Genomic DNA, 23,274 nt, shown 5'->3' with positions numbered 1-23,274 from the left:
AGCATCACCGACAGAAAAACAGCCTCACTACATCACCGCAAACCCGACTTCTGTTCCGCCCCATATACCCCGCTTCAACCATGTTTCAACTATCCGAGGAGTCCAAGGTATGGCGCTCGGGCGTGAGAGGTCGTCTAATAATCAGGTAACTGACTGCCAACTCAGGAGCGCATCGCTCGCATCATCGACGTCTCGCGCGTCGCGATACACTAGTATGCCATTTTTGCAATGCCAGAAGACACCGTCACTGACGAGTTCATCCAGTGGATATCTCCCCCTGATTCTCTATCTCGGTTCGTGGTCACCTCAAAGCACATTAAGGAGCACCGTCTAACGTGCAGCAGGCTATTCGCGCAGCGTGCCCAAGCCATCCCTTATCCGGTACTATTCTCTGACATATCTGTCTCCCGAACACCATTCTGACAAACGCAGACTCTTCTCTCCCATCGCATAAATCTCACTACCCCGTTCGAGATACATACCCAACTCTTTACCGATATCCGACTTACTGTACGATACGATCACGGAACAGGCGCAAATCAGATGGCACGTGTTTGGGGAGCACATGGAAAAGAGGGGGGATACGCGGGCAGGGAGAGTAATGGGCCCTAACGTGTGTGCGTGCGGAGCGTCATCTTCAGCATCAGCTTTTACCCCAATCGGAGTTGTAGGAATAGCGGGAGATCTGTCAGTGTACAGTAGGATGCTTCAATGAAATACCTTATCGATGATTCCGACCTCCGAAACCAGAGATGCTGGCGTTTGTCAAGGGACACACAAGTGGGTTCATGGCGGTTCTAGCCTGCATTACATAGTGCCGTCGACACCCGTCGATCTACTGGTTTTGCTAAAATATCAGTTCACTTGTCACTCATTCACGTCCGCATAGTCTGGTACGTATAGTCTCCTGTATACCGGGTCTATAGCACACATACATATATCTATAAGCCGTCCTACTCACCCGACAGGCATGTACGCTATACTGGCTCATTACACTTCCTCTGCGATCAATCACCCCAAACTAAACAAAATGGTACTTAAGCAGAATAAACCCAAGCTCCCCTTACTCCATTCCACTCGGGGCCGTTGTCAATGAGCGAATGTGAAGCCGAGCATAGAAGTGAGGAGGAATGAGTACCTGAAGCCACCAACGCCCTCGCAGAGTGCAACACACAGAGACATACCCACGCACCCGAAAAGAAAGAAACTACACCCCACCAGATGCCATGTATCCTAAATTCGCCACATTGTACCAAATCATCCCCATCCGTCTTGATCTTTCTATGCCAAAAGTGGCTATCCCTCCGACTTGCTACGCCACATAATACAGCTTCATTGCGCTGAGCACCCGCTTCCTGCACACGGGGCAATTCTGCACCTGACGCGCGCACTCCATGCATGCAACAACATGGCCGCAGTCATAAAAAGCCGCCTCGGCTTCGTCTTCCCAGCAGATCCTGCACAGTCGTTCCGTCTCCTGTGCGCTCTTCCAATGCGTCACACCCTCCCCGTACTTCTTGTTGTTCTTCCACCCGCCGACATAGGTGTTCCCGGTCGAGGCTTCGACAAAGGTACCGGATCCATGCTGCTGGTCGGCTACCCAATCGCCATCGTAAGTATCGCCGTTCTGGAAGGTGTAGAGACCGTGACCGTGCCGTTGATGAAGGCGGAAGCTGCCCTCGTAGGTTGCGCCATCGTGGTAGATGAGCATGCCGTGGCCATGACGGTGACCGTTCTTCACTTCCCCCTTGTAATATTGAGAGGAGAAATAGTCGAAGATGAAGTGGCCGTTCAAACGATTAGAGAAGTTGCGAGCATACAGCCGGTTCGTAAAGTAGTCTTCGACGTCGGCAAGTGCCGCTCGAGCCGCAAGTTCTTCACGCTTTTGAGCAGAAGGGGGTGTATTGACGATGACAACACCAACGTGAGCCACCTCAATGTCTGCCCACGTATCGGCGGCAAGGATTTGCTGCAGATGATGGTTATAACAACCACCCTCCTGCAAGAGCTCAATCTTTTGGTCTGGTGGAAAGTTCAGCTTCCTCAATACGAACTCTTTTACCTTCTCGGCATGCGGAACGAGATGATAACTATGTGGCTGAAGAGTTTGCGTCTCGGCATCAAACAGCTTGATGAACAGAAGGCCGCTGGTTGGGGTTTCCGTGGTGTCAGCTTCTTTCATAGCAGGTGGTGCCGCCGAAGCTGGTTCAGTACCAGGATCGGCCCACATCGATGGATGAGGGGGAGGGGGAATGGTGTCTTGGGTTACATCCATCTCAGTGTCCGCTACGGGGGCAGCTGAGGTAGATATGACAACATCCACAGCCGGGGGATCAATATTAGGAGTTCCTACGATCGAAACCTCTACTTCCGCCTCGCCCATGGAGGCGTCGGTGACAGCTTCATCTCCTCGGTCAGCTGTCGTTTGGACAGCGGTGTTATGGTGTTCTTCGTAATCGCTCATAGGAGAGTCGCCTGACAACGGCGGAGGCTCCACGACCGAAGGGGCGGCCGTGGTCCCAGAGGCCTGGTCATTCGACGACGCCTGCAAGGGAGAGCTTGAGGGTAACGGAGAAGGACTGCGGATAAACCCCTCAGGAGCATCGACGCTGACTTGTGGGCCCATGCCATCTTGATGGACTGGAGGGGACGCCTTCTCTTCCTTCGGGAGATCATTCAGGTCCGTCACATGGACCCACGCCAGCTTGGTCCTAGCTTTTGAGCCGAGATCTGAGGATCCTGTGCCGAAGTCAAGAAATCTGGGGCGTGCAAAGGTTCCGGAAAGAGGGTCAATAAACCAAAATTTTATCTGGCGTGCATCTTCAACGCCGGGAATGACCGCCACGAGCTTCTCACAAATGCCCTCATAATCATCCTCGGCCGAGATTCGCACCGAATACACATAATCAGTGTCGCTGGATTTCCATGAAGAGTTGAAAAGGTCGAGGATACCAGGGCCTTCGTGCTGCATGAACGCCTTGGAATCGATCGCCACCAGGTCCACAGTGGCAGGGGTTGCGTCTTGATCGGGCGATGGGTTGGTGGTTTCAGGCCAGGGTTCTGGGTCTGTTTGTGACGTAAACGCTGGTTGTTCCATGTCATCCCGTACGTATAGGGCGATATAAGCCACGGCATCGTTCCCAGTAACTTTCCCAGTCCCGGACCTTCCCTCATGCTCGTCAAGGGCTTGGCGCTTGGTTAAGCATTTGACCATATTCTCTTCTTTACCATCGGTGTATGTGTACCACTTGGTCCCCGGCCCTCCAGGTCGAAGGATGGGTTGGTAGAGGTAGGATTGCAAGCCCTGCTTGTGGACGATGAATCCAAGGAGTGTATAGGGTACCTGGTGAACGGTGATGTGTTCATCAAGGGAAACCTTATTGAGCAACTTGACATAGGAACGAGATCCGAGGTCAAAATCCTGACGCGCCAGTTCGACCGTTAAAAGCTGTGGCAATGGCTGTGAGGAATGCGCAAAGTCGGGAGCGGAGTCAATGCCAGCCTGGATGCTAGGAGAGTTCACCACGGGGATTCGGTAGTTCGGTACTTGCAAGCAATGGTCCTTCTTTGGCCCGAACAGTGTATCCAGAAGATGAGCGTGTGGACTGCTGTGGAGTTCTTCTTCCAGTTTAAGACGAAGAGTTTCCCATATCTCCATCACGTCCATACCCTTCAGAGCGCTTTCCCAGATGCCATGAAACTCGAGCGCTTCTAACACAGGTTCTAAAGATACTGGTCCGCTCCCAGGTTTCGGAGGGGTTCGTAAGTCGCATAGAATCTCTATCAAGGCATTGACCAGCACTCTTGGTCGGGATTGGAGAGTCATTTCTGAATATCCATCCTTGATCACGGAGTAAAGGAATTGTCGGAATGGCTTAAAGTGCGTCCAGGTCGCAATAGCTGAGATCAGATTACCGCCATGAGAGGTCGATGAAGGCGACCGTAGGCCCTGTAGGCCAGTCATTGCAAAACTGTCCCATGGATTGGACGAGCTGGGATGTTCCCAGAGGCATCCGGTGCTATCGTCCACAAGACGGATGTATGCAGTGAAGGCGAGTTTGTCATTACGAAGTAGTGCTTGACGTTGGCCGTGAACTCGATGAGGAATGTCATAGTAAGGGCCGTGAAACCTTGTCCAGCCCCAGTCGGGTGAGGCACTACAGAAATGATGAGTGGAGGTCCGGAAATAGTTGACGCGAGGCTCGGATGGGTTGTACAGCACGACAGCGATCTGCGCAGCAACTCCTTTCCGCCTTGGAGCGAATGCCGAATCTATAAGTGGTAACGGCGCAGGTTGAAGCTCTGCGCTTTCAAGAGGCTGCGCACTACCGTTGCCCTCCGCGATTATCGACGAATCGCCTTCATTGGAGCCGGTTTGGCCGTTTTCCTGCTCATCAAGTTTGTCTTGGTTCCCTTGCATAGTGATGCATTCGACGTAGATGCTGAGATAATCCGAATCGTTGCCCTTTGGATAAAACTTGATCTGCCACTCATGGCCTCCGATGTTAACAGGCGAGGATTTCATGACCAGCTCCTTATTAGGGTTCTCCCTTGTGCCGTTGTAATTGTCAATGGCCCACTCGATGCGCCCAGTAGGCCCGGGAGTATATTCCGGGTCCTTGATCGCGTCGTCATTGTAGGCCAGCCTCTCCCAGTGGTCGTGGTCCAGCGCACTCACTTCGCCGCGAGCCTCTATTTCCTTCAATTCGTCCTCATCTGGGGAAGACGTGTCTTCGTGGAGAGGATGCCAGGGTTGGTCAGAGTCATCATCTTCCTCGTCTGAAGATTCGGACTCTGAACGAGTCATGTCGGGCGGTGGTGGCGGCGGAGGTTGGGAGCTGAGGTCGATTTGCGGGGGCTCAATGGGAGGAGCACGCTGAGATGGACTTAGCTCCTACGCCTATAAGCGGTTGAAGGTTGCTGCATTGGAAGGACTCACCAGTGCAACATCTGCCGGAGGCAGACTACCTTCGCCATTTCCGGTAGTACCCTGGCCTCCCATGGTGGTTGCGTCCAGCTCGGACGGGGGCTCGAGGCTGGGACGCGGTCGTGGATCCGGTAAGCCATCTGGTAGCACCGAGGCCTGGCTAGTGTCTGGTGTGATATCCATGGCGTCCTCGTCGACGGCAGTGACATGCACAGCAATCGTGGAGTCGGGTGGAGCGGGTGCGGCGTCGGCACCAGACCCAGTGTGCACATGGGAAGGCGCATCGAGGTCGTGCATGAAGGCATCCTCTTCCCGATCGTGATTCTGGCCGTCCGGCAGCGCGAATGTGGTGGATGTGCTCATCTCGATGTCTCGGGGCGCCTCTGGGGGTGATGCTGAAGGTGTCGCTGTGTCGGATGCGTCGGTTGGAGAATGGACTGGGCTGGAGAAGGAAGGAGGTGAGGGTGAAGGCTGCCCAAACAGAAGCGACGGCGGATCGATAGCCGCGGCCGAAGTGGTGACACTCATGGCTGCGAGGGAGGAGTATGGTAGCACATGTATGGATCGTTTGGTGCTGAAAGGACGCTGCTCGAGAGTTCAGCTCGAGGCCCAGAAGAGGGAGCTGCTTAGAAGGTAGGGTGTGAAGTCGGGTAGAAGCTGTGGTGGTGGTGTTGATATAGAGGGCAGAGAGGTGCCTGCTCCTTATCGATAACGGTCACGTCGGTTTGAGGCAGCTGCAGTTCCGGGGTGAAGTGGAACCAGTAGCTGTGGGGTTGGAGGGTAAGCTTGAGATAAGAGGTGGGGTGGATCAAGGAACTAGAAGCACAGTGAAGATACAGAGGTGAAGAGGGAGAAGGAAGAAATGAGGGAGGTTGAGGATGGATGGTTTGCACAAGAGTGTCACGGCGCGGCTCGGGGGCTTTCAGTCTGGGCCAAGCATGGAGGCGGGAAATCCGTGGACCAGTTGGAGGTCGTTGCCTGCAATGAGGCGCCAGCTTGTGCTGTGTACTGGTATCACCATCACTCACCGCCTCCACTCCAGGCCTAGCGTCTAATGTGTTACTCACCGCACCGCCACACGGCCCAGTCTCTCGAGTTGTCAGGAACGGTGCCTTGAAAGGCGTCTGGTGGAAAGCCTCGCATGAGCAACTTGCGGTAGCAGAGGATCGGTATGAAGTACGGCCTTCCTTGCACCTCGGTTTAGGAGTAGCTCTCTGTGTTGTGCAAAAGCATGCACCAGATGCAACTCACCTGGGCACATGGACATCTGTGAGTCGTGGTGGGCCATCAATTGAGATGATGACGATGATGCTGGTGCGGTTCAATGTTGTCCAGGCGCACCCCCACAAACGCTTGGCACGGCAGCTTCCCCGGGCCCCGCTAGCCCCGGTTCGGAATTGCTTCCCCCACACCACACACCACACCACCTTGGAACCCTCAACCTCAATCGTTCAGTGTCATCATTGACTACCCTTCCGCCGACACGACACGCAATGCCTGACTACCAGCAGCTACGCCCTATACCGACGCTTCTGCCTGCGCCGGCGCCCTTGCGAACGTGGCTGCCACAATCAAGGGGAACACAACCGTTGCCTCTGCGTACACCTTGACGCTGTCTGCGTCGGTCCGGATCTTGCCCCAGCTGACGGCCTCATCCGGCCGTGCCCCTGCGTCGCTGCCGTCAAACTCCTGCGCCGTGTTGATGTACACTGCGCTTTCTGCTCCGTTGCGCATCAGATTCGCATTGGCGATGTGGTGCTTGACAATCCCCCCGCCAAGGATGATCATGCCGGACCGCTTTGCCCGCACGGCAATCGTGTTGATCCTCCGTATGTCCTCGACGATGTCGATGCGCAGCTGCCCGGGGGATGACTTGAAGGTATGGAAGTACAGCATGTCTCCCAGACTGCCGTCCGTCAATGCCGGGCAGAAGACGGGAATGTCGTTCTTCCACGCCCAGTAGTAGACGGAACGCTCGTCGTTGATCTCCTTGCCCAGCCGATGGATTACCCTGCTCGGCGTCCAGTGGAGCGGTTCGTTGGTCTTCTTGCTTTCCTCCTGCTCCTCGAGCATCTTCTGCAGAATAGGCACCACCCAGTCCTCAAACGCGCAGTAGTTGTCGTTGGGGACCACCAGGTTGCCAATGCGGTTCATGCCCTTGGCACGCAGGCTGGCGCCAGGTGTCGAAAATTCTCCGAGATACGTGTGTCCAAGGCACTTGATGAAGTCTTCCTCGACGCCGCCTGCCGTGGTGACGATGGCTGACACGTGCTTGTGCTGGACCAGATAGCGCAATGTTTCGCGCAGGCCGGATGAGATGAGGTTGGATGTGTACCCCAGGAATATGGTTGTCCTCTGGCCCGTTTCAGGATCCCGCCACGCACGCTGTTGTACCCAGTTAGCGGGGATGAAGGAAGGGCGGGCAGTGTCAAGATGCAGTTTGCGGCTAAATCGCTTGCGTCGACTCCATTTCAACCCAGGACAGACTCACCATGTTGTTAATAATGCGCACCGCCTCCCCTACCGCGGTAGCCTGGAAGCCCATACTGGCCATGCCCGTGACCAGCTCCTCAACGGTAATGCTGCGGCCGGCATAGTGGTCGAAATCCACGCCCTGTACTGGCCTTGCACCTTCAGGGACAGGATCTGATGGCTTCAGCACAGCAGCGGCTGCACCCAGCGGGGGTGCGTCCTGTGCGGGGCTGCCCATGGTCATGTAGCGAAGTGGTGGGTTAATAATCGTCTGCGGGTACTCGGGAGGATGTAGGCTGCGCCGTTGATTTTGGTTTTGCTGTCTTTTCCGGGCTGCTGGGAAGTAGTGCAAATGATGGATTGCAGCGTCTGAGAAAATATAAAGAAGATTTGCTATGAGGAATATGATTGGCCGCTGTTCGAGATATGTTCGAGAAGCATCACGTGGCCGGCGCGGCATCTTGCAGCTTGGCGGCAGCAGGGGTTGTGTTCCAGCAAGGGTCTGCGCCCGCTTCGCTGCACAGACATCCACCTCGCAGCAACAAATCCGAAAAGTATTGTTATTTATTGAGCAGCACAGAATCAGCGAGGTGCTTCATTCCTTGAGGAAGAGGCAGGGCATCTACTGGGAAGTCAGGACGGTGCAACTAAGGACTTTTTTCAGCTGGGTAAGCAGGAGCGTGGTAGTGTTCGGTTGCCTGATGCGCTGCAGTGATTGTCATCTCCTACCTCTCCCCGAGGCTTCCATCCGAACTCTACACAATACTCCCGTATCGCATTATGCAACCCGCCGTCTGAGGGGTTCACCGTATCGGTCGATGGTCTTCGGCAGCGCTCCGCGAGGTCTCCCCTCCTCATCCTCCTAATATATGCTCCGTACTGCCAGTGCGACTGGCTGATGATGCCACACACAAATGATGAATGCGGCTGTGGCACGACCAGGGCCAGTGGGCCAAGACTTTGAACCCTGGCACGCGCTGCTGCCGATCTATCGTCCCAAGGTTCACCCAACAAGATGCCTCCGCCTCCACCGGCCGAGCTATTGTACTTGTACTTACAAGTAAGGTCGTAACCGATGGAGGAAAGGGAGAAGGAGCGCATGGCGGACCAGCGATACCACCTTTGAACAAGCGATGGATGTGACACTGCCGGTGAAGGGAGCTCGTGGGAACCCGTTCGACGATGCTTCCACCCACCCGCCCTGCGTAGCGTTTCAGGTGGCGGGCGGGGGGGGAGGGGAGGGGGCGCGCGATTTGGGGGAACCGAGCCCCTGTCAGTCTCCAAGCCGGCAGCAAACCAGCGGTCGCGGACCGATGCCAGAGTCCACCGGCGACGTGCAACGACGTGCGCGACGTGCAGGAGAGGCGCCCGTTGCCGGATTCGAATTAGATGGCCTTTTTCTCTCTCAGAAGGTAGAATCCAGGCTTGTGCGTCCATGGGAGGGGGCATTTGGACCTCAGCAGCAAGCACCCACACCCACACACCTAGCCCGGGCCAACCCTGTTGAACCAGTCCTGTGGCCCAGTCCGGCTTTTCTCATCTCTCTCTCTCTCGTCTCGTCTCTTCTCGTGTTGCGAGTCCAACTCTCCTCCCACCTCCAACATCACCATCATCATCACCACCACCACCTCCTCCTCCTTCTCTTCGTCCTCATCGCCCAGACATGCCGCACGACTGCGCCAGCGCTCTCGTCGGCTGAACCCCCCCTTCCTTCTCCGCCAGCTCCGGTAGGCCTGTTTGTTGCCGGTGTCCGCTCTCTTGAAGAAAATCCCATCTCAGCGCCACGTCAACAACCGCAGGCAGCCTTCTCCGAGTCGACTCCTTCGTCCGCTTCCATCCCGAACCACTCATTCTCTGCTCCCCACGTCGCTCTGCGTGTGCACCTCCCGTCGTCGCCGCCCGCACGCAGCTGCAGCGTCTGCCTCGACTGCAGAAGGTCCCGTTGCGGACCTCCCTCATCAGCCGCTGGGCACCTTCGGTGGCTCCCTGGACAGTTGCGTGTGAGAGGGTCGTGCCCCAGGTGCGCTCCAGGGTCGCTTCGGATCCATGCGGCTGCACCTCCCCAGCGCGCTTTCCTCTTTCGCCAACTAACTAGTCGTGCACGGACTGCGCCGTCCCTGCCGAACTTATCCAAAGCTCCCGCTCTGGTGGATCCTTGGCGCGTCACCCACCGTCGCCATCACAAAGCACCTCACCTGCAGCCCTACAGAGCCTTCAACGGGGACATTGACACCAGTCGCCGTCATCGCCGACGACTCTTGCGGCTCAAAGCACTCCATTCCTTTGGCTCCGTTGCATTTCTATTCCTGGCGCTCACTTGGTTCCCTCTAGCGGCCGCTACAACCCCTTGCGAGCTTCGGGCCCAAAGCGGTGTTTTTTGTTTGCATCTCGATACGCCACAGTTCTCATGTCCCCGCGACGTAGGCACGACGCACTCTCCAGCTCATCAACATGTCCTCCTCCCGGTACCCGGACAACACTAGCAGGTACCCGCGCGAGAGATCGCCTTACCGCGACCGGCGTGCCTCGACTTATACAGGCAGCACCTACGCTCCAAGAGGAGGCGACTCCCACAGGCCCAGCGCCGACTCGGTGTCATTTTCCCCTAGAGACGTCCCTCGCGGTCCAAAGTCCCTAGCAGACCCCGCCAGGCCTTCTCCCTCCGGACCACCTGCCGTTCCCTCGGGACCACGTGACCCACCCAGGCGAGCATTTTCCGGCCGTGGCGACGGTCCGCCATCGCTGAGGGATGCTCCTCCGCTAACCACACTCACCTCAAGAGACCACAACACAAGGGACCATTGGCGTGCTGACCGTGACCGCGACCGGGACTTTCGGGAGAGGCGGCCATCCCCTCCTCCTCGACGCTCTCCAGTCAGAGATTCCAGAGACTATTCTCTAAACATTGACCGTGCAAGGCGCAACTCACGAGATGGTCCCCTATCGGCAGGCTCAACCTATTCCGACCCCCCGCTTACAACCGGATCATCGTACCGTGGAAGTGGTATCGGTGGCCGAGGCCGTGGAGGGAGAGATTTCGGTGGCGACTTTAGACCTCGGGGCCGTGGCTACATCGACGAAAGAGACCGCCACCATGACCCCCGGGACCGTGTATACCGCCCTCGGAGCCGTTCCCGAGACCCTATACGACGGGAAAGAGATGCACGGGACGAGCGCGACTTCGACCGGCGGGACCGTGATGACCGCCGTTTCGATAGACGTGACGACGAACCTCGGCGTTATGACTCCTATCAGGGCTCCGCCGCTCTGAAGCCAGCTCTCCGAAGTCTAGATACACACCGCACCAGTGCTGGTACGGACCTTCGCAATCCACCAGGCACGGCGACAGGACCCAATACGCCACACTCGGCGCACCACTCCAGTACCAATGAACGAGCGGGCTCCTTCGTAGACGCATACTCGCGCCGGTCCTCTGTTGTCGCGGAGGCCCCCAGTGCAAAAGATGCACGGCGCCAAGCGGATCAGAACGACCTGATTGCCAGCCGAGCCGAACTCTCCAAGGAAAGATATGGGCCCCGCGCATCGTCCCCGCCAGCTTCCGTCCCGAATTTTGGATTCGTCTCCAATGTCTGGAGAAACCCCGCACTTGATTCGAAGCCGGCTAGCGGCGCGCCTGCACCAAAAGCCGTTGCTGCCCCGCCGGTGTCGTCTGCTTCCGGCTCGGGATCCTCTGGCAATGCGTCAGCTCCTTCCTTGGTCCCTCCTCCCGTCCCTGCGTCAACCTCTACTCGCGCCTTTGCTTCAGTTTCCACTCCCGTGTCTGCGCCAGTCTCTGCTCCCGCCTCTACACCAGTTTCTGCTCCCCCGTCTGCCCCAGTCTCCGTACCTGCCTCTACACCAGTCTCCGCTCCGCTCCCTGCACCAGTCTCTGCGCCAGCCTCTGCTGCCGCGTCTGCACCCGTCTCCGCTCCAGTCTCTGCACCAAACCCTGCTCCAGCGTCTGCCACTGTCTCAAAGCCCGCTATACCTTCGGGCCTTTCTACGGTTCCTCCCACTGGACCTAAAGCCGACAGGGTGGACAGGCCCCAGACGGACGATCATCATGTCAAAGAAGGCAAGCCACATATCATTGAGGCGCAGCGCACCGACGCTGGCGGACGTTCGGTCATGCCTCCATCCACGGCCCCAACCAATTTGTCTGCGCCTGAGCTCGCAGATGTCAGAGTTTTGGCGCCGACAGCAGGTCCCGCCAATATCCTGCCTACAGGACCAGGGGCCAGGCATAAGATTCCTCCCGGTGGACCTCCAGCTGGGCCCCGGATGAACGTAGCACCAGCTTTCTCAAGACCGCCACCCCCTTCACACACCGTCGCTGAGAGTTCCTCTGGGACAATACCTCTGGGTCCCCGGAAGTCCTTGCCCATGAGCGCGTCTCCAAAAAGCACACCGATGAATATCCCCACCGGCCCCAAGGCGGACAGGGCTCCTCTCGTTCCACGCCCTCCCCTGTACGCACCTCCCGATCGTCCAGGCTTTGGAGGGCCACGGAATCCTTGGGGAAAGAGTAACCAATGGGTAAGGCCTGATCTCAATCGGCCGCCAATTGTCCCCGCCAAACGGGAGTTTCCCACAGAAGACCGCGAGAGAGCATTTGGCTCAGCACCGAAAGCCCCGAGATTAGAAGCTAGTTTTGCGGCCTCGGACGCACAACGTTCTGAACAAACAAGAGTCGACGGTATAGCAGCGCATCGCGCCAGCGAAGCCTCGCTATCAAAAATTCAGGTCCCTCCTCAGCCGGTAAAGGCGCCCTCCCCCCAGCGCAGCCCTGCCAAGGCCAGACGTTCGTCCGATACATCTATGCCGGATGCATCGCCTCGGATGGAGCAGGCAGCCTCCGCGCCGGTTGTCCCAGAAGGTCTGCCCATGGATGATTCCGATGATGATTTCCTGTTGGACGAAGAGGACTTCGCGACTTCCGAAGCCAAATATAAACGTGAGAAAGCTCTCCTGGAATCCAGGCTAGTAGATCTGAGTGCCTCACGATTACGCGCCACTACACCTTTGCAAGAGATCATGCTCTTGTCTTCTCTGAGTCTGGAACATTTGCCGGGCGAACCCTCTGTGTCCAAGGCAGAAGATGGAATAGCTATGAACGAGGTACCCACACCTGCCGCCAATGAACCTTCCGCCGACGAAGGAGAGCCGATGGCTGTGGATGAAGAGACTGCCCCTGCGGAAGAGACGGCACCCACTCCCGCCCCTATTCAATTGCTGGAAACCGTCACGGCTGAGCTGCCGATATCCAAGGCCGAGCTCCCAACGCCCAAGGCCGAGGAGAGTGGGGATCATGACGTGGAGGGGAAGGGACAGACTCGCATGGCCCCAGCGACACGAACCCTTCGCCTTCGGAAAGATAGATCTGCCGACAGAGAAACTACCCCTCCTGACTTCAGCTCCCTACCTTACCTTGCGTCGGCCCCGCCGACTCCCCCGTCTGAGCTCGATCCTGATCGCCCTTCAATACCCGAGTCCGTGTTGGTGGGTATCCGTGATATGTTACGGAAGGCAACGGCGCCGGAAAGGAGCCCAGAAGAGGTGTTGCAGGAGTATGCTGAAACGTACAGGAATTGGCGTGCTCATGTTCAGGAACTCGATCAGCAAAAAGGTCAGGACGATCATGATATTCAGCCGTCTGCCGAAGGCTCACTGAAGGCGACGACGCCCGATGCTGCAGGCTCCACGACAGCTGCTCTGCTGGATGGACAGCCGACCCACGGTCGCCGCGGCCACGGGGGCCGTTTCGCAACAGAGTTAGACTTGGAGCAGGCCATCAAAGAGTCGCTGAAGACGGCCGAGGAGGAGCGAATGGGCAAGAGAGATAAGGAAACGCAGAAGTCTTCTTGGGATCCTGAGCGAGAAGCAGTTGTGCCAACCATGCTGACTGCCTATGACATTCAGAGGAGATGTTTCATCGACACCAACTTCCAACGCGAGCCCGGCCAGGGCATATTTGTCTATCACTACGAGCCGCCTGAGGATGACTTCACAGAAGAGGAGCACAAGGTCATGGTTCAGCATTACAAAGATCAGTACGCGAAAAAGTGGGGAAAGCTGGCAGAGATCTTGCACAAGGAACTGGGAACAAGCCGTACATACAAGGATACAATCAACCACTACTATGCCACAAAGTGGGGCAGAGAATTCAAACAGAAATACAAGCGAGGACGTGCTGGAGGAACCAGAAAAAAGACAGCCGTACGCGGGCGTGGCGCGCAGGTTGACCGTACTGAGCAAGGAGATGATACACCGCTTGCGCTAACTGACACTGGTAGACCCCGCCGTCAAGCGGCTCCAACTTTTGGCAATGATACTGAAGTGGATTCGCTGGGAGCCACCCCAACACCTGCACGCCAACGTAGACAGAACGAGTTGGACGGGCCGCAAGAGAAAGCGCCTAAACGTGGAAAGGCGAGAGAGAAGGGTGGCCGGAAGCAAAAGGCTCAACAACCTGTAGCGGTCGCACCGGCACCGTCTCCTGGCAAAGTCGATAAGAAGGAAAGGGACGTGGGCCTAGGCGTCAAAGCAGAAGACGAACCCGGCAAGCAACCAGCAGAGCTTCCTCTGCTCACTCCATCTCTACAGCCCACACCTTTGGAGGACCAGTTGATCCCTCACAACGAACTTGCTACCCAAGCCGGCCTGCCGCCGACGATTACGGAACGGCCCAGATCCAACACGACTAGTCGACCAGGCCCTTCCAGCTACTGGTCCGTTACAGAACAGAACGACTTCCACCGGAATGTGGCCCATTTTGGGACGGATTTCGCCGCCATTGCCGAGCATATGAAAACGAAATCGCAGACAATGGTCAAAAACCAATACCTCAGGCTGGTCGAATCCGGAAGCAGCCCCGATCTGGAGAAGCTGGCAAACGAAGCCGACAGGAGGCGTGAGCGAGGAGAACATCTCGGTCCACCGCCGACGCCTACTCCAGCCCCCAAGCGGCGGTACGATAACCCTGCCGTTCTTCCGCCTCGAAGTCTGGCGCCTACCCCTGAGGTAGCCGAGTCAATTAAATCGCCCCCGATCCATCCTCTTGCGCACCCAACCTTCTCTCCGTCACATCACGCTCCTCTTCGCTTCCCAAGTACTGCTACGACTCCAATGCAAGCGGCGTCGATTGCGCCTGGAGCCGGGTCAATGGTCGAAACACCCTTGGCTGCTCTTCCATCAGGGCCACCTCGGCATTCTCCTCCGGCCCCTCCTCCACCACCAGCACCACAACAACGTATCCAGGTACAGCACCTACAGCCTGCCCATTCCCACCGCAAGTCACATCACATTGGACCTAGGGCTGGTTATTTCTCTGACGATCAACCGCTGCGTATTGAGAATCGCGCCCCTCCGCAACAGCCACCTCTGACGCACCCTCCTCATCCGCTGCAACAACAGCTCCAAGCACAAATGCCTCCGCAAATTCGCAGCCAGGAGCCGAACGCCGCGACTATTTACCGTTCGCATCAGCATGAAAGAGAGGCTCAGATCAGGTTGGAACAGCAGCACGAGAGGGAAGCTCAGTTAAGGTTCGAGACGCATTCGCGACGTTTGTCGATGGACACGGCTTTTGCTAGGCAGCCGTCCTCAAGTGTCGCCGTCTCAGGTCCGAGTATGTCTATGATGCGCGCCAGTTCTGGGCCTGGCTCCCCTGAAAGAAGACCGTCTCAGCATCGGTATATGCCCGCCTACCCACCGACGACCAGTCAGCCTCAACAGCAAATGATTAGTCAGCCTCCTGGATCCATGGCAGCGCCACAGCAACTTCCGTCTCGATCGACTCTCGTCACACCTACAGTGAAGGAAGAGCCACGTCATTATTCTATATCGGCCCAAGCATCCAATCCTCATCATACTCAGCGTATCCAACATGCACATTCCCAGGCCCAGGTGCAGGCTCACCTTCCCACCTATCCACAGCCTCCTCCAACAAGCGCTCAGACATCGGCGCCGGCACCGGCTCCGGCAGCGCCACCCCGACCTCCTACCGAACCTAAAAAGTCGAGTCTCCTCTCCTTGCTGAATGCTGATGAACCAGAGGAACCCAGGCGCAAGAAGGCCACCGAGGTGCCCTCCCAACCCCCTACGCCTCAACAACACCAACCAGTCGCACCTCCTCCTCCCACCCAGACAACACAAAGGTCTGAGTTCTACGGAGCCGCTACTTCGCAACCTGCATATCTACGGGCATCATACTCACAACCACACCCACTGGTCCATCAGCAGCATCCTGCCCATCTTTCAGCGAGTCGGCAGATCATCGATCAAACCAATGAGCAGCAAGGAGCAAGGGCAAGCCCGCGGGATGGCTGGCAACAGAGGCAGACGTTCCATCCAGCGCAAGGCTCGGCGCAGCAATCTGCGCCCGTCAATTCTCCTCACTCGTCTCTGGCGCAGCCCGGATTTGGTGAAAACCGCATCCACGGGACTCACCGCTCTCTGCTTGCTCAGCATAGCGGTCCTCGCTATAACACTCCGCCGCCCAATGCCTACAGCGGTTCCCCACATATGCACTCCCGAGCGTCTAGTATCAGCGGCCCTCCGCATCAAAGCCGACATGTCCCGTCCGATGGCCAAGCCACGCCGGGCTCCTCGCAGATATTACAGCCGAACCCTTACGCCCAGGTAGAGCCTACAGGTGGCAGTTTACAGAACAGCGGACCTGCTGGCATGCGAGCAACCCTTCATTACCCCAACGCGGGACAACAAAGGGATACGCACGACCGAAAGGAGCAGTCGCAGATGCCTACCGCCAACTTGCCGTTCTCTAAGCCCCAGACGCCCGGCGATATTCAACCGCCTCATGCCCAGATTAGAGCTGGTAGCATTGTCGAGCCATACCGACCCAGGGACACATTCCGCGAATACAATCCCCAGACGCATGATCGCGATTCGTCAAGGGAACTCTCGCAGAGAACAGATATGCTGCTGCGTGAGCAAATGGCACGATCCACGGGGCAGCATCCGCCACATCAGGAAACACAGTGGCCGCCTGGTGCCCACGGCTACCCCCGATCTCATACGCCCCTATCGCGATCTGAGCATCCTCAGCAGACGTCAATGCGCCCTCCCATGGGTCAAGCAACACCACTGGCCGATAGCGTTGGCCTTCAAGCGTACGGACAGCGACTTCCGGAAGAGCCTCGTCACCAATATCTCGATGCTTACCCCACACGCGACGAGAGGTTTGCACGTGAGGAGCAAGCCTACCATCAGCAAGCTAGGTTGCGCAACGAAGAGCTCCGTGACGGTGGGGCGAGATATAGAGACGAGATGATGAGGAGAGAGGGCGGGATGTCCGGAGCGCCGCCACCGCCGCCACCTCCGACCGTCCCGCAGCAACCGCAGCATGAGCACAGAGGAAGCCATGGAGGCCCGATGGATTGGGCGAGTGCGGTGCCGCGGGGCCACGAGAGATGGCAACCCCATCAGCGGTAGGCGGCCGATGGATCTGTGTGCATCTAGAGTTTTCTTTGCATTGAAGCGGTGTTGTAGCGCTGAAGGTGCATATTGTGTATATGGCAGGGTTCTCATCATATATTGGGAGGCACTTTGTCGCGTCTTTTACGCTTCCATCTTTTCTGTTTGGAAGGATCAGGAGAAACGTGATTTAGCTTTGAAAAGGGGGAGCTGTGGGCATTTACACTGGCCTTTGGTCATGTTTAGGGCTTGGAGTTGTGGTAGTTGTGGTTGTTTTGGTTGTATACGCTGCTTTTGGTATTTTCCTTGCCTCTGGTTTTGATTTGATTTGCCTGAGTGCTTTTCGTTTGCGAGCCAGCGCTGCTTTTTGCGCGTGTACATAGAAAGAGTAGGATGAGAGCAGGGGTGTTATAAGTAAAGACGTCTCGATGGAACGAGGTCGAAAATATATACGTTCCAGGCTTTTCAATATGCAGAGGAACCCTGCCCCTCAAACATGTGCAACCTCTGGCCAAAAGTCGGCTTCAGCATCCAGCACCCTCCTCCAGACTCCCTCGGCCCTCCGCATGACGTCTTCCCATTTCCCTTGATCCCCGCCGACGGCTTCCCTGACCCCGTCGTTCACAATGCGCTCCAGCGTCTCCACGAACTCGACAAACTCGTCGTTGGTCCAATTGGGGATAAACTCCGTCTTCATGACATCCAGCACCTCGGCACCACCTTGAGGAGCAGAAACAGCAGCACCTCCGGCCTGCTCCGCCGCCCACCTCCAAGCCGTAAGATACACCTTCTCCGTCGCCCAGAAGAGGACGGCGCCTTCAAGCCATGGTAGAACCCGCTGCTGCTGCTGTTCCCCCATCTTCCCATCATCATGGCTCGTCAAATCCCCGACCAGCGCCTCGAACTTCCTCAACCCGGCGATCTTCAAACTGTCGTCGACCTCCGAGGCGTGCGTGCCCGGAGCAGATGCAGCCAGCGAGATGTCGATGTTGTACTTTGTCGCGACCGAGGCGAAGAAGCGCTCCTCGCGGCGGATGTTGACGAGGGCGTCGACGAGCCAGTCGACGAGGCGGTGCGAGATGGAGTCTGCGATTTCCGTCTCTACGATGATGGAAACCGTGTTCGTCAGTTTCCACATCTAATACATAGTATTATATATATGATGCGCCCTCAAGCTTACCATTTCCTTCTTGCGCCGGTGCAGGTCTCGCAGCCGCGGCCGCGGCCGGCAAATCGAGAATCTGCAGCAGGTACCCTGCCAGCTTGATGTAGGCGCGCATGTAGAGCAGGTCGTTGGCGAGCCATTTGTCGAGCAGAGGTTTGGGGAGCGCGTTGGTGGCGGCTGCGCGGAGGAAAGGGGTTTGCGTCGCGGCTGTGAAGTGCGCGGGGAAGAGGGAGAGGAGGTGTGCGGTTAGGGTTTGAGGGTTGTTGGAGGGGGGTGGTGGCATGGTTTTTTTGTTGGATGGCGATGATGAGTTGGGTGAGGTGGATATGGATGGGGAATGGAGGTGGTGTGTATTTCTGTTTTGTTCTGTTCTTTCCCTTTTCTTTTTCTTCTTTTGGTTTTTGCAATTGGAGGAAGTGGGGATATTTGATGCATGCATGCAGCTGGAGCTCAAATTATAGGTGCCCCGCATGTTGCGTCACCGATCAAGTCGCGAGGCACCCATATCACGGTTTTGGGGGAGTAAAAAGCACGCGAGAAGGTAGGCTACCTATCAAGTACAGCGCAAGCTGATCATGTTCAGGGCCTGTGTATGTCTTCATTATGCCATTGTACTTAGGGAGCGAGGACGTACACATATTCCCACGTTTTTCCATCCCTCCTTCTATCGGAATTCGGAACGCTGTGTCGGAACTCGGAATCAGAAGTATAAGGGGAGACCACGAGTGTAGCCAATACGAATATTGTAGCCCTTGCATGCTGCTTGGAAATGCTCTTGGGGCGATCTTGAATCCGCTTGTGGAACTGATTCATTCTATAAGTTGTCCTTGGAATACATCGCTTCAACTCCTACCAATCATGCCAATATATATACAAGCGCCGCACCAACACCTGTTACCCAGTCTCCAACACTCTTCCCCTTCCTTATGTTTTTGAACCGTCCCCATTTCCATTTCCGCTTACATTGGCATCTGGCTTCGTACTCGCACTTGCACCCGCATTCACATTCTTCACCTTCCCCTCGCCACCCACGCCGGGCGTGCCCCTCTCCTCAAACTCCTCCTCGTACCGGCGCCACAGCTCCATGTCGCGCGCCATGCGCTTGTAGTGCCGCATGCGGTGCTCGTAGGCCATGATGCGCTTGTCGGCTTCGATCATGCCGCCGAGGATCATGCCGGACATTTGGAGGTAGCTGTAGCGGTGTTGGTAGAAAATACGGACATAGGATGAAAATAGAGAGGCGAGAATAGATGGACGAGGAGATTGATTGAACGATGATGAGAGTTGTGGGGCATAGTAGACAAATTGGAAGTGGTGTCCTTGTTGTTCTTGTTTCGGTGGAGATGGACTAGCAGTGGCAGAGAGAATGCAACTGAGGTGGAGAAATAAGTGGAACGAGACTTACACTTTGAATTGGATAGTCAGACTACGATATAACGGCGAGAAGGTGTATCCTAGGCCTGCAGCAGCAGCAGCAAATATGCCCCACTAACAGAGAACGTTAGTAAGTGTACAAATCTCCAAACTCAACCTTTCCCCCCGCTCATACGTCAGTCCCTCTTCCCACAATACAGCTGCATCAAGGACCACATCACCCTTCAATCCCAATATAACCAACACTCCACAATTCAATTGACGTATCTTCTGCTCCGGAAAGAAGAAAAAACGCTCATAAAACATACCTTCGCAGCCCCAACCACCGCGCCCCTCGCCGCCTCCCAAGCCGCCTCATTCGTCTCCTCCTCGCTCTTCATCGTCCCATTATACCGCACCATGCCGTCCGTTACCGTTTTCCCATTAATATCGATCGCACCTCAACGATTTTCCGGCCAAAAGTTGTTTGCGAGGTCGGAGCAGATGCTACGCCGAGCACACTTTCCGCTTCAATTGATTGCAATGACGGCGGCGGTAATGGTTCGTAGGTGTGTAGGTCGAGTTGGGCGGGATGTTGAGGATAGAAGGATGAAGTTGGGATGTTGAGATGGTGTGATGTCAGTGCTCGGATGGAGGTGCACGCGATGCGTGGGGGCTTTATCGATAAAGATAGCATGCCGGGAAGGGTGGGTTGGCGTAAAGTTTAGTGGAAACTGTGCTCCCGCCCATCTATCGGGCATTTCGTCGTACGTATTACTGGGCATTATTGCGTATACTTTATCACGATGTTTACTCGAAATGCATTCTACCATAGTATACTCCCGGATTACCCTTAGATCCCCAAACCGAATACCCACACCCTCAGATCATTCACAGCTTACAGTGTGAGCTCTCGCACACCTGATTTTTGGGGACTAGGGTACAGGCAATGACCGCCAGCCGGTGAAGGAAGGGGACGTCATCGATTCTACTGTGATTCAATGGCGCTGGCTTATTGCGTGGCAATGCAGAGTAACGGCACCCCACTGTGTTCCGATGGCTTACGCTGTCCGAAGCAAATCTCAGCATATTGCGTGGCTGGACAGTGGTTCTACCGCAGGTTATCTCAGCTCTAGTCTCCCGAAATACGAGAGATATACTAGCTATGATAGATCCCCAAAATCCGTGATTGCAACTAATCATAACCTCAATTTAGTTGAGGAATCTTCACTGCGGCTCCCGTCTGGTGTTTCCATCCACCTATACTGTAGCTGCCGTAATTCGCTGGACAATCTTCATCTCCTCTCAATCTTTCCTCATCTTTTCGGTCGCAGATATGTCATTGAGACCAGAATCGGTGCAATCGTTCAGGACCGCATTGGAGTTTCAGCCGGCAGTTATTTCGCTGGAACCGCAACCATCCACCGAGGATGAGGGAAAAGTCTACCAAAAGAATGGCAGGTGTACGTTACCTTCCAGCACAGAAAGTTGGCGCTCCGGTGAATCGAGGCGGAAGGAAAGAGGAAGATATCCGGTTCGTCCCCAAAGACAATGCCACTGTAACACATCATACACGAAGCAAGATGACGGTACAAGGTCATCGGGCAAGAACGATTTGAGGGATTCCCCAATTGGCGCAGAATATGGAAATGTCATCGATAATCTCATCGGATCTCTCAATCAACCTGAGAGTATGCGCATAGCGCCGAGAAGAAGGTCCGACGGAATTCCATTCCCACGACTGCATCACACTTTTCCGGAGGAATATATTGTCGCTCGAAACTCGCCACGTTCCATCAAATCGAAAAGCAGTATAAAGTCTTCAATCAGCAGAAGATCTATCAACACGCATGAGAGCACATTTTCACTGAGGTCTGGCGCGACGATCATTGAGAGGCCACCACATTCGAAGGGTTCCAAAGACCCATCTCTTGATGGCAGATTCGACTTGTCTCCTCTTCGCTCACATGAGCCGGTATATCCGCCTCCCGCCAAACTCGCAGTTATTCTGGCATCATTGTATATATCCATCTTCCTCATCGCACTCGACCGCACAATCATTGGCCCAGCCATCCCCGAAATTACCAACAAATTCAACTCCATCTCGGATATCGGATGGTACGGTTCCGCCTACATGCTAACGTCATGCGGCTTCATTCTCTTCTATGGCCGTATATACACGTTCTTCGCCACCAAATGGGTCTTCCTCGCCTCCATTGCACTGTTCGAGATTGGCAGTGCTGTATGCGGCGCAGCGCCTAGCTCGAAAGCCCTGATCATTGGGCGCTCGGTCGCGGGGGTAGGAAGTAGCGGGATCTATACCGGCGCGGTTCTCATAATAACGGAGATTGTTCCGTTACATAAGCGTCCATTCATCAATGGGCTCTTTGGTGTGTGCTTTGGGGTTGCCTCCGTCGCTGGTCCATTGCTCGGTGGAGCTTTCACTGGAAGCAGAGCAACTTGGAGGTGGTGCTTCTTCATAAACCTGCCCCTGGGTGGTTTCACGATTATCATCGTGTCTCGGTTCCTGCACATCCAAGACAAGAAGGAGAGTCTCGGCTGGAAAAAGACAGCACAACATCTTGACCCTATCGGTACTCTTCTCCTCCTGCCCACCATCGTCTGTCTGCTTCTTGCTTTGGAATGGGGAGCAACAAAGTACCCGTGGAACGACGGCAGAATCATTGCTTTATTGGTAGTCTTCGCCATATTGCTCCTAGCATTTCTCCTCTGGCAGTATCACACGAGAAAGACGACGGCCACCATCACCTCCGAGATTGCCTTTCAGAGGAGCGTGGCTTTTGGCGGACTTTCCCAATTCTGTGTCGGCGCAACAATGCTCACTTGCGCTCTTTATATACCTGTCTGGTTTCAGGCCGTCCAAGGAGTCGATGCAATGAAGTCTGGTATTCGAACGATCCCGCTCGTTCTTTCGGTCGTTGTAGGCTCCGTATCATCCGGCGCAGCTGTGCAAAAGATCGGTTACTACTCGCCTTTTATGATTGCCGGCGGCATGTTATTGATCACTGGCACTGGCTTACTTACCACGTGGGCTATCACCAGCGGCAGCGATAAGTGGATCGGTTACCAAGTCCTGTTAGGATTAGGAGTCGGGTTCACTATGCAACAACCGAACCTAGCAGTCCAAGTTGTTCTTCCGAAGAAGGACATTCCAACGGGGATCGCATTATTATCTCTGTGCCAAACATTGGGAGGAGCGCTCTTTGCGTCCGTAGGGCAAAACACATTTCTCGACAGGTTTCTACGGGGCCTGCAGCGCATTGAAGGAGTTGATCCGGACAAAACAGTTCATGCCGGGGCTACAGAACTCAAAAGCGCGATCCCCGAGAAATTGCTTCCTCGAGTGCTGGAGGCCTACAACAGCAGTCTGACGAAGGGGCCTTTCCTGGCGGTTTTCATAGTGGCCTGCTTCTCGGTTCCGGCGGCATTGGGCATGGAATGGAGGAGCGTGAAAGAGGGCCAAAAGCTCGGCGGTTCCTCAGGAAACACGCGAGGTAACGAGCAGTTCGAATTGGAGGTCTTTAGTGAGGATCAAGTCTTCCCTCCTTCTACGCCACGGTCCACGACCTCGTCACACCTGAAAGACGATAAGATATCAGCTCCTCCACCATCAGTTCCTAGGATCTCTTGACAGGCGATTCTGGTTGAAGGTTTCGGGTCCCATGCAAGGCAAGTTTCACGGCAGCATCCCTTGTCAGAGTGCATTAGTAGGGTTCCCGAATAAATGTTTAAAGTTCTGGTCGCCTATATTCCATAGAAGCACATATTGCATTGGGTGATAGAATGATAAGACGTATCGATGGGGAGCCGAGACTTCAGCCAGGCATTTCCCCTGTTCGGATAGTGTACGAAAATGTTTCGTGGGAGCGAGCTGAAGCTGAGCCAATGTCTCGGGTGCTCT

General features: G+C 55.6%; 7 protein-coding genes across 7 annotated transcripts; 2 read left to right on the top strand and 5 right to left on the bottom strand.

Moving 5' to 3' along the window:
- Nucleotides 1–316: 316 nt before the first annotated feature.
- Nucleotides 317–5,894, bottom strand: EI97DRAFT_483380 (uncharacterized protein; the record flags this gene model as incomplete). The annotated part of the gene is made up of 7 exons (XM_033802096.1): nt 4,940–5,894; nt 1,392–4,876; nt 1,185–1,281; nt 962–1,021; nt 721–797; nt 510–685; nt 317–384 (listed from the first exon to the last, which is right to left on the bottom strand). The coding sequence occupies exons 1-7, from the start codon at nt 5,453–5,455 to the stop codon at nt 317–319; spliced, it is 4,479 nt and encodes a 1,492-aa protein (XP_033650281.1). The 5' UTR covers nt 5,456–5,894.
- EI97DRAFT_199684 (uncharacterized protein) lies at nt 5,393–6,330 on the bottom strand. The gene is made up of 2 exons (XM_033793672.1): nt 6,179–6,330; nt 5,393–6,110 (listed from the first exon to the last, which is right to left on the bottom strand). Exons 1-2 carry the CDS (start codon nt 6,213–6,215, stop codon nt 5,554–5,556), a joined length of 594 nt encoding a protein of 197 aa, XP_033650280.1. The 5' UTR covers nt 6,216–6,330; the 3' UTR covers nt 5,393–5,553.
- Nucleotides 6,331–6,362: 32 nt separating this feature from the next.
- EI97DRAFT_436673 (deoxyhypusine synthase-like protein) lies at nt 6,363–7,512 on the bottom strand. Its single transcript, XM_033799171.1, has 2 exons — nt 7,419–7,512; nt 6,363–7,312 (listed from the first exon to the last, which is right to left on the bottom strand). The coding sequence occupies exons 1-2, from the start codon at nt 7,470–7,472 to the stop codon at nt 6,446–6,448; spliced, it is 921 nt and encodes a 306-aa protein (XP_033650279.1). The 5' UTR covers nt 7,473–7,512; the 3' UTR covers nt 6,363–6,445.
- Nucleotides 7,513–9,604: 2,092 nt separating this feature from the next.
- On the top strand, nt 9,605–17,091 carry EI97DRAFT_199666 (uncharacterized protein). The gene has a single exon (XM_033793671.1). It carries the CDS (start codon nt 9,851–9,853, stop codon nt 16,850–16,852), a length of 7,002 nt encoding a protein of 2,333 aa, XP_033650278.1. The 5' UTR covers nt 9,605–9,850; the 3' UTR covers nt 16,853–17,091.
- Nucleotides 17,092–17,097: 6 nt separating this feature from the next.
- Nucleotides 17,098–18,435, bottom strand: EI97DRAFT_436669 (heme oxygenase-like protein). Its single transcript, XM_033799170.1, has 2 exons — nt 18,015–18,435; nt 17,098–17,935 (listed from the first exon to the last, which is right to left on the bottom strand). The coding sequence occupies exons 1-2, from the start codon at nt 18,280–18,282 to the stop codon at nt 17,325–17,327; spliced, it is 879 nt and encodes a 292-aa protein (XP_033650277.1). The 5' UTR covers nt 18,283–18,435; the 3' UTR covers nt 17,098–17,324.
- A 439-nt stretch (nt 18,436–18,874) lies between these two features.
- Nucleotides 18,875–19,900, bottom strand: EI97DRAFT_436668 (uncharacterized protein). Its single transcript, XM_033799169.1, has 3 exons — nt 19,682–19,900; nt 19,405–19,487; nt 18,875–19,191 (listed from the first exon to the last, which is right to left on the bottom strand). The coding sequence occupies exons 1-3, from the start codon at nt 19,772–19,774 to the stop codon at nt 18,924–18,926; spliced, it is 444 nt and encodes a 147-aa protein (XP_033650276.1). The 5' UTR covers nt 19,775–19,900; the 3' UTR covers nt 18,875–18,923.
- A 1,424-nt stretch (nt 19,901–21,324) lies between these two features.
- Nucleotides 21,325–22,842, top strand: EI97DRAFT_351954 (MFS general substrate transporter; the record flags this gene model as incomplete). Its single annotated transcript, XM_033794859.1, has 1 exon — nt 21,325–22,842. A coding segment is annotated over one exon (1,518 nt), but the record flags the coding sequence as incomplete, so codon positions are not given.
- Nucleotides 22,843–23,274: the final 432 nt, after the last annotated feature.

This window comes from Westerdykella ornata (genome assembly GCF_010094085.1).
Source record: "Westerdykella ornata strain CBS 379.55 unplaced genomic scaffold EI97scaffold_34, whole genome shotgun sequence".
NCBI lineage: Eukaryota > Fungi > Ascomycota > Dothideomycetes > Pleosporales > Sporormiaceae > Westerdykella > Westerdykella ornata.
Note: the sequence above shows the minus strand (reverse complement) of the source record. Positions and strands in the feature narration are given on the sequence as shown.

What these genes read in the sequence shown, in the direction of transcription:
- EI97DRAFT_436673 (XM_033799171.1), bottom strand. Translation starts at nt 7,472, where the DNA reads ATGGGCTTCCAGGCTACCGCGGTAGGGGAGGCGGTGCGCATTATTAAC. An exon ending in TGCGCATTATTAACAACATG is followed by an intron (nt 7,313 to 7,418) that starts GTGAGTCTGTCC and finishes TGGGTACAACAG; the next exon opens with CGTGCGTGGCGGGATCCTGA.
- EI97DRAFT_199684 (XM_033793672.1), bottom strand. Translation starts at nt 6,215, where the DNA reads ATGGCCCACCACGACTCACAGATGTCCATGTGCCCAG. An exon ending in ACAGATGTCCATGTGCCCAG is followed by an intron (nt 6,111 to 6,178) that starts GTGAGTTGCATC and finishes GGTGCAAGGAAG; the next exon opens with GCCGTACTTCATACCGATCC.
- EI97DRAFT_436668 (XM_033799169.1), bottom strand. Translation starts at nt 19,774, where the DNA reads ATGGTGCGGTATAATGGGACGATGAAGAGCGAGGAGGAGACGAATGAG. An exon ending in CGGTGGTTGGGGCTGCGAAG is followed by an intron (nt 19,488 to 19,681) that starts GTATGTTTTATG and finishes GTTCTCTGTTAG; the next exon opens with TGGGGCATATTTGCTGCTGC. An exon ending in CTGACTATCCAATTCAAAGT is followed by an intron (nt 19,192 to 19,404) that starts GTAAGTCTCGTT and finishes ACACCGCTACAG; the next exon opens with CTACCTCCAAATGTCCGGCA.
- EI97DRAFT_199666 (XM_033793671.1), top strand. Translation starts at nt 9,851, where the DNA reads ATGTCCTCCTCCCGGTACCCGGACAACACTAGCAGGTACCCGCGCGAG.
- EI97DRAFT_436669 (XM_033799170.1), bottom strand. Translation starts at nt 18,282, where the DNA reads ATGCCACCACCCCCCTCCAACAACCCTCAAACCCTAACCGCACACCTC. An exon ending in ACCGGCGCAAGAAGGAAATG is followed by an intron (nt 17,936 to 18,014) that starts GTAAGCTTGAGG and finishes CCATCATCGTAG; the next exon opens with AGACGGAAATCGCAGACTCC.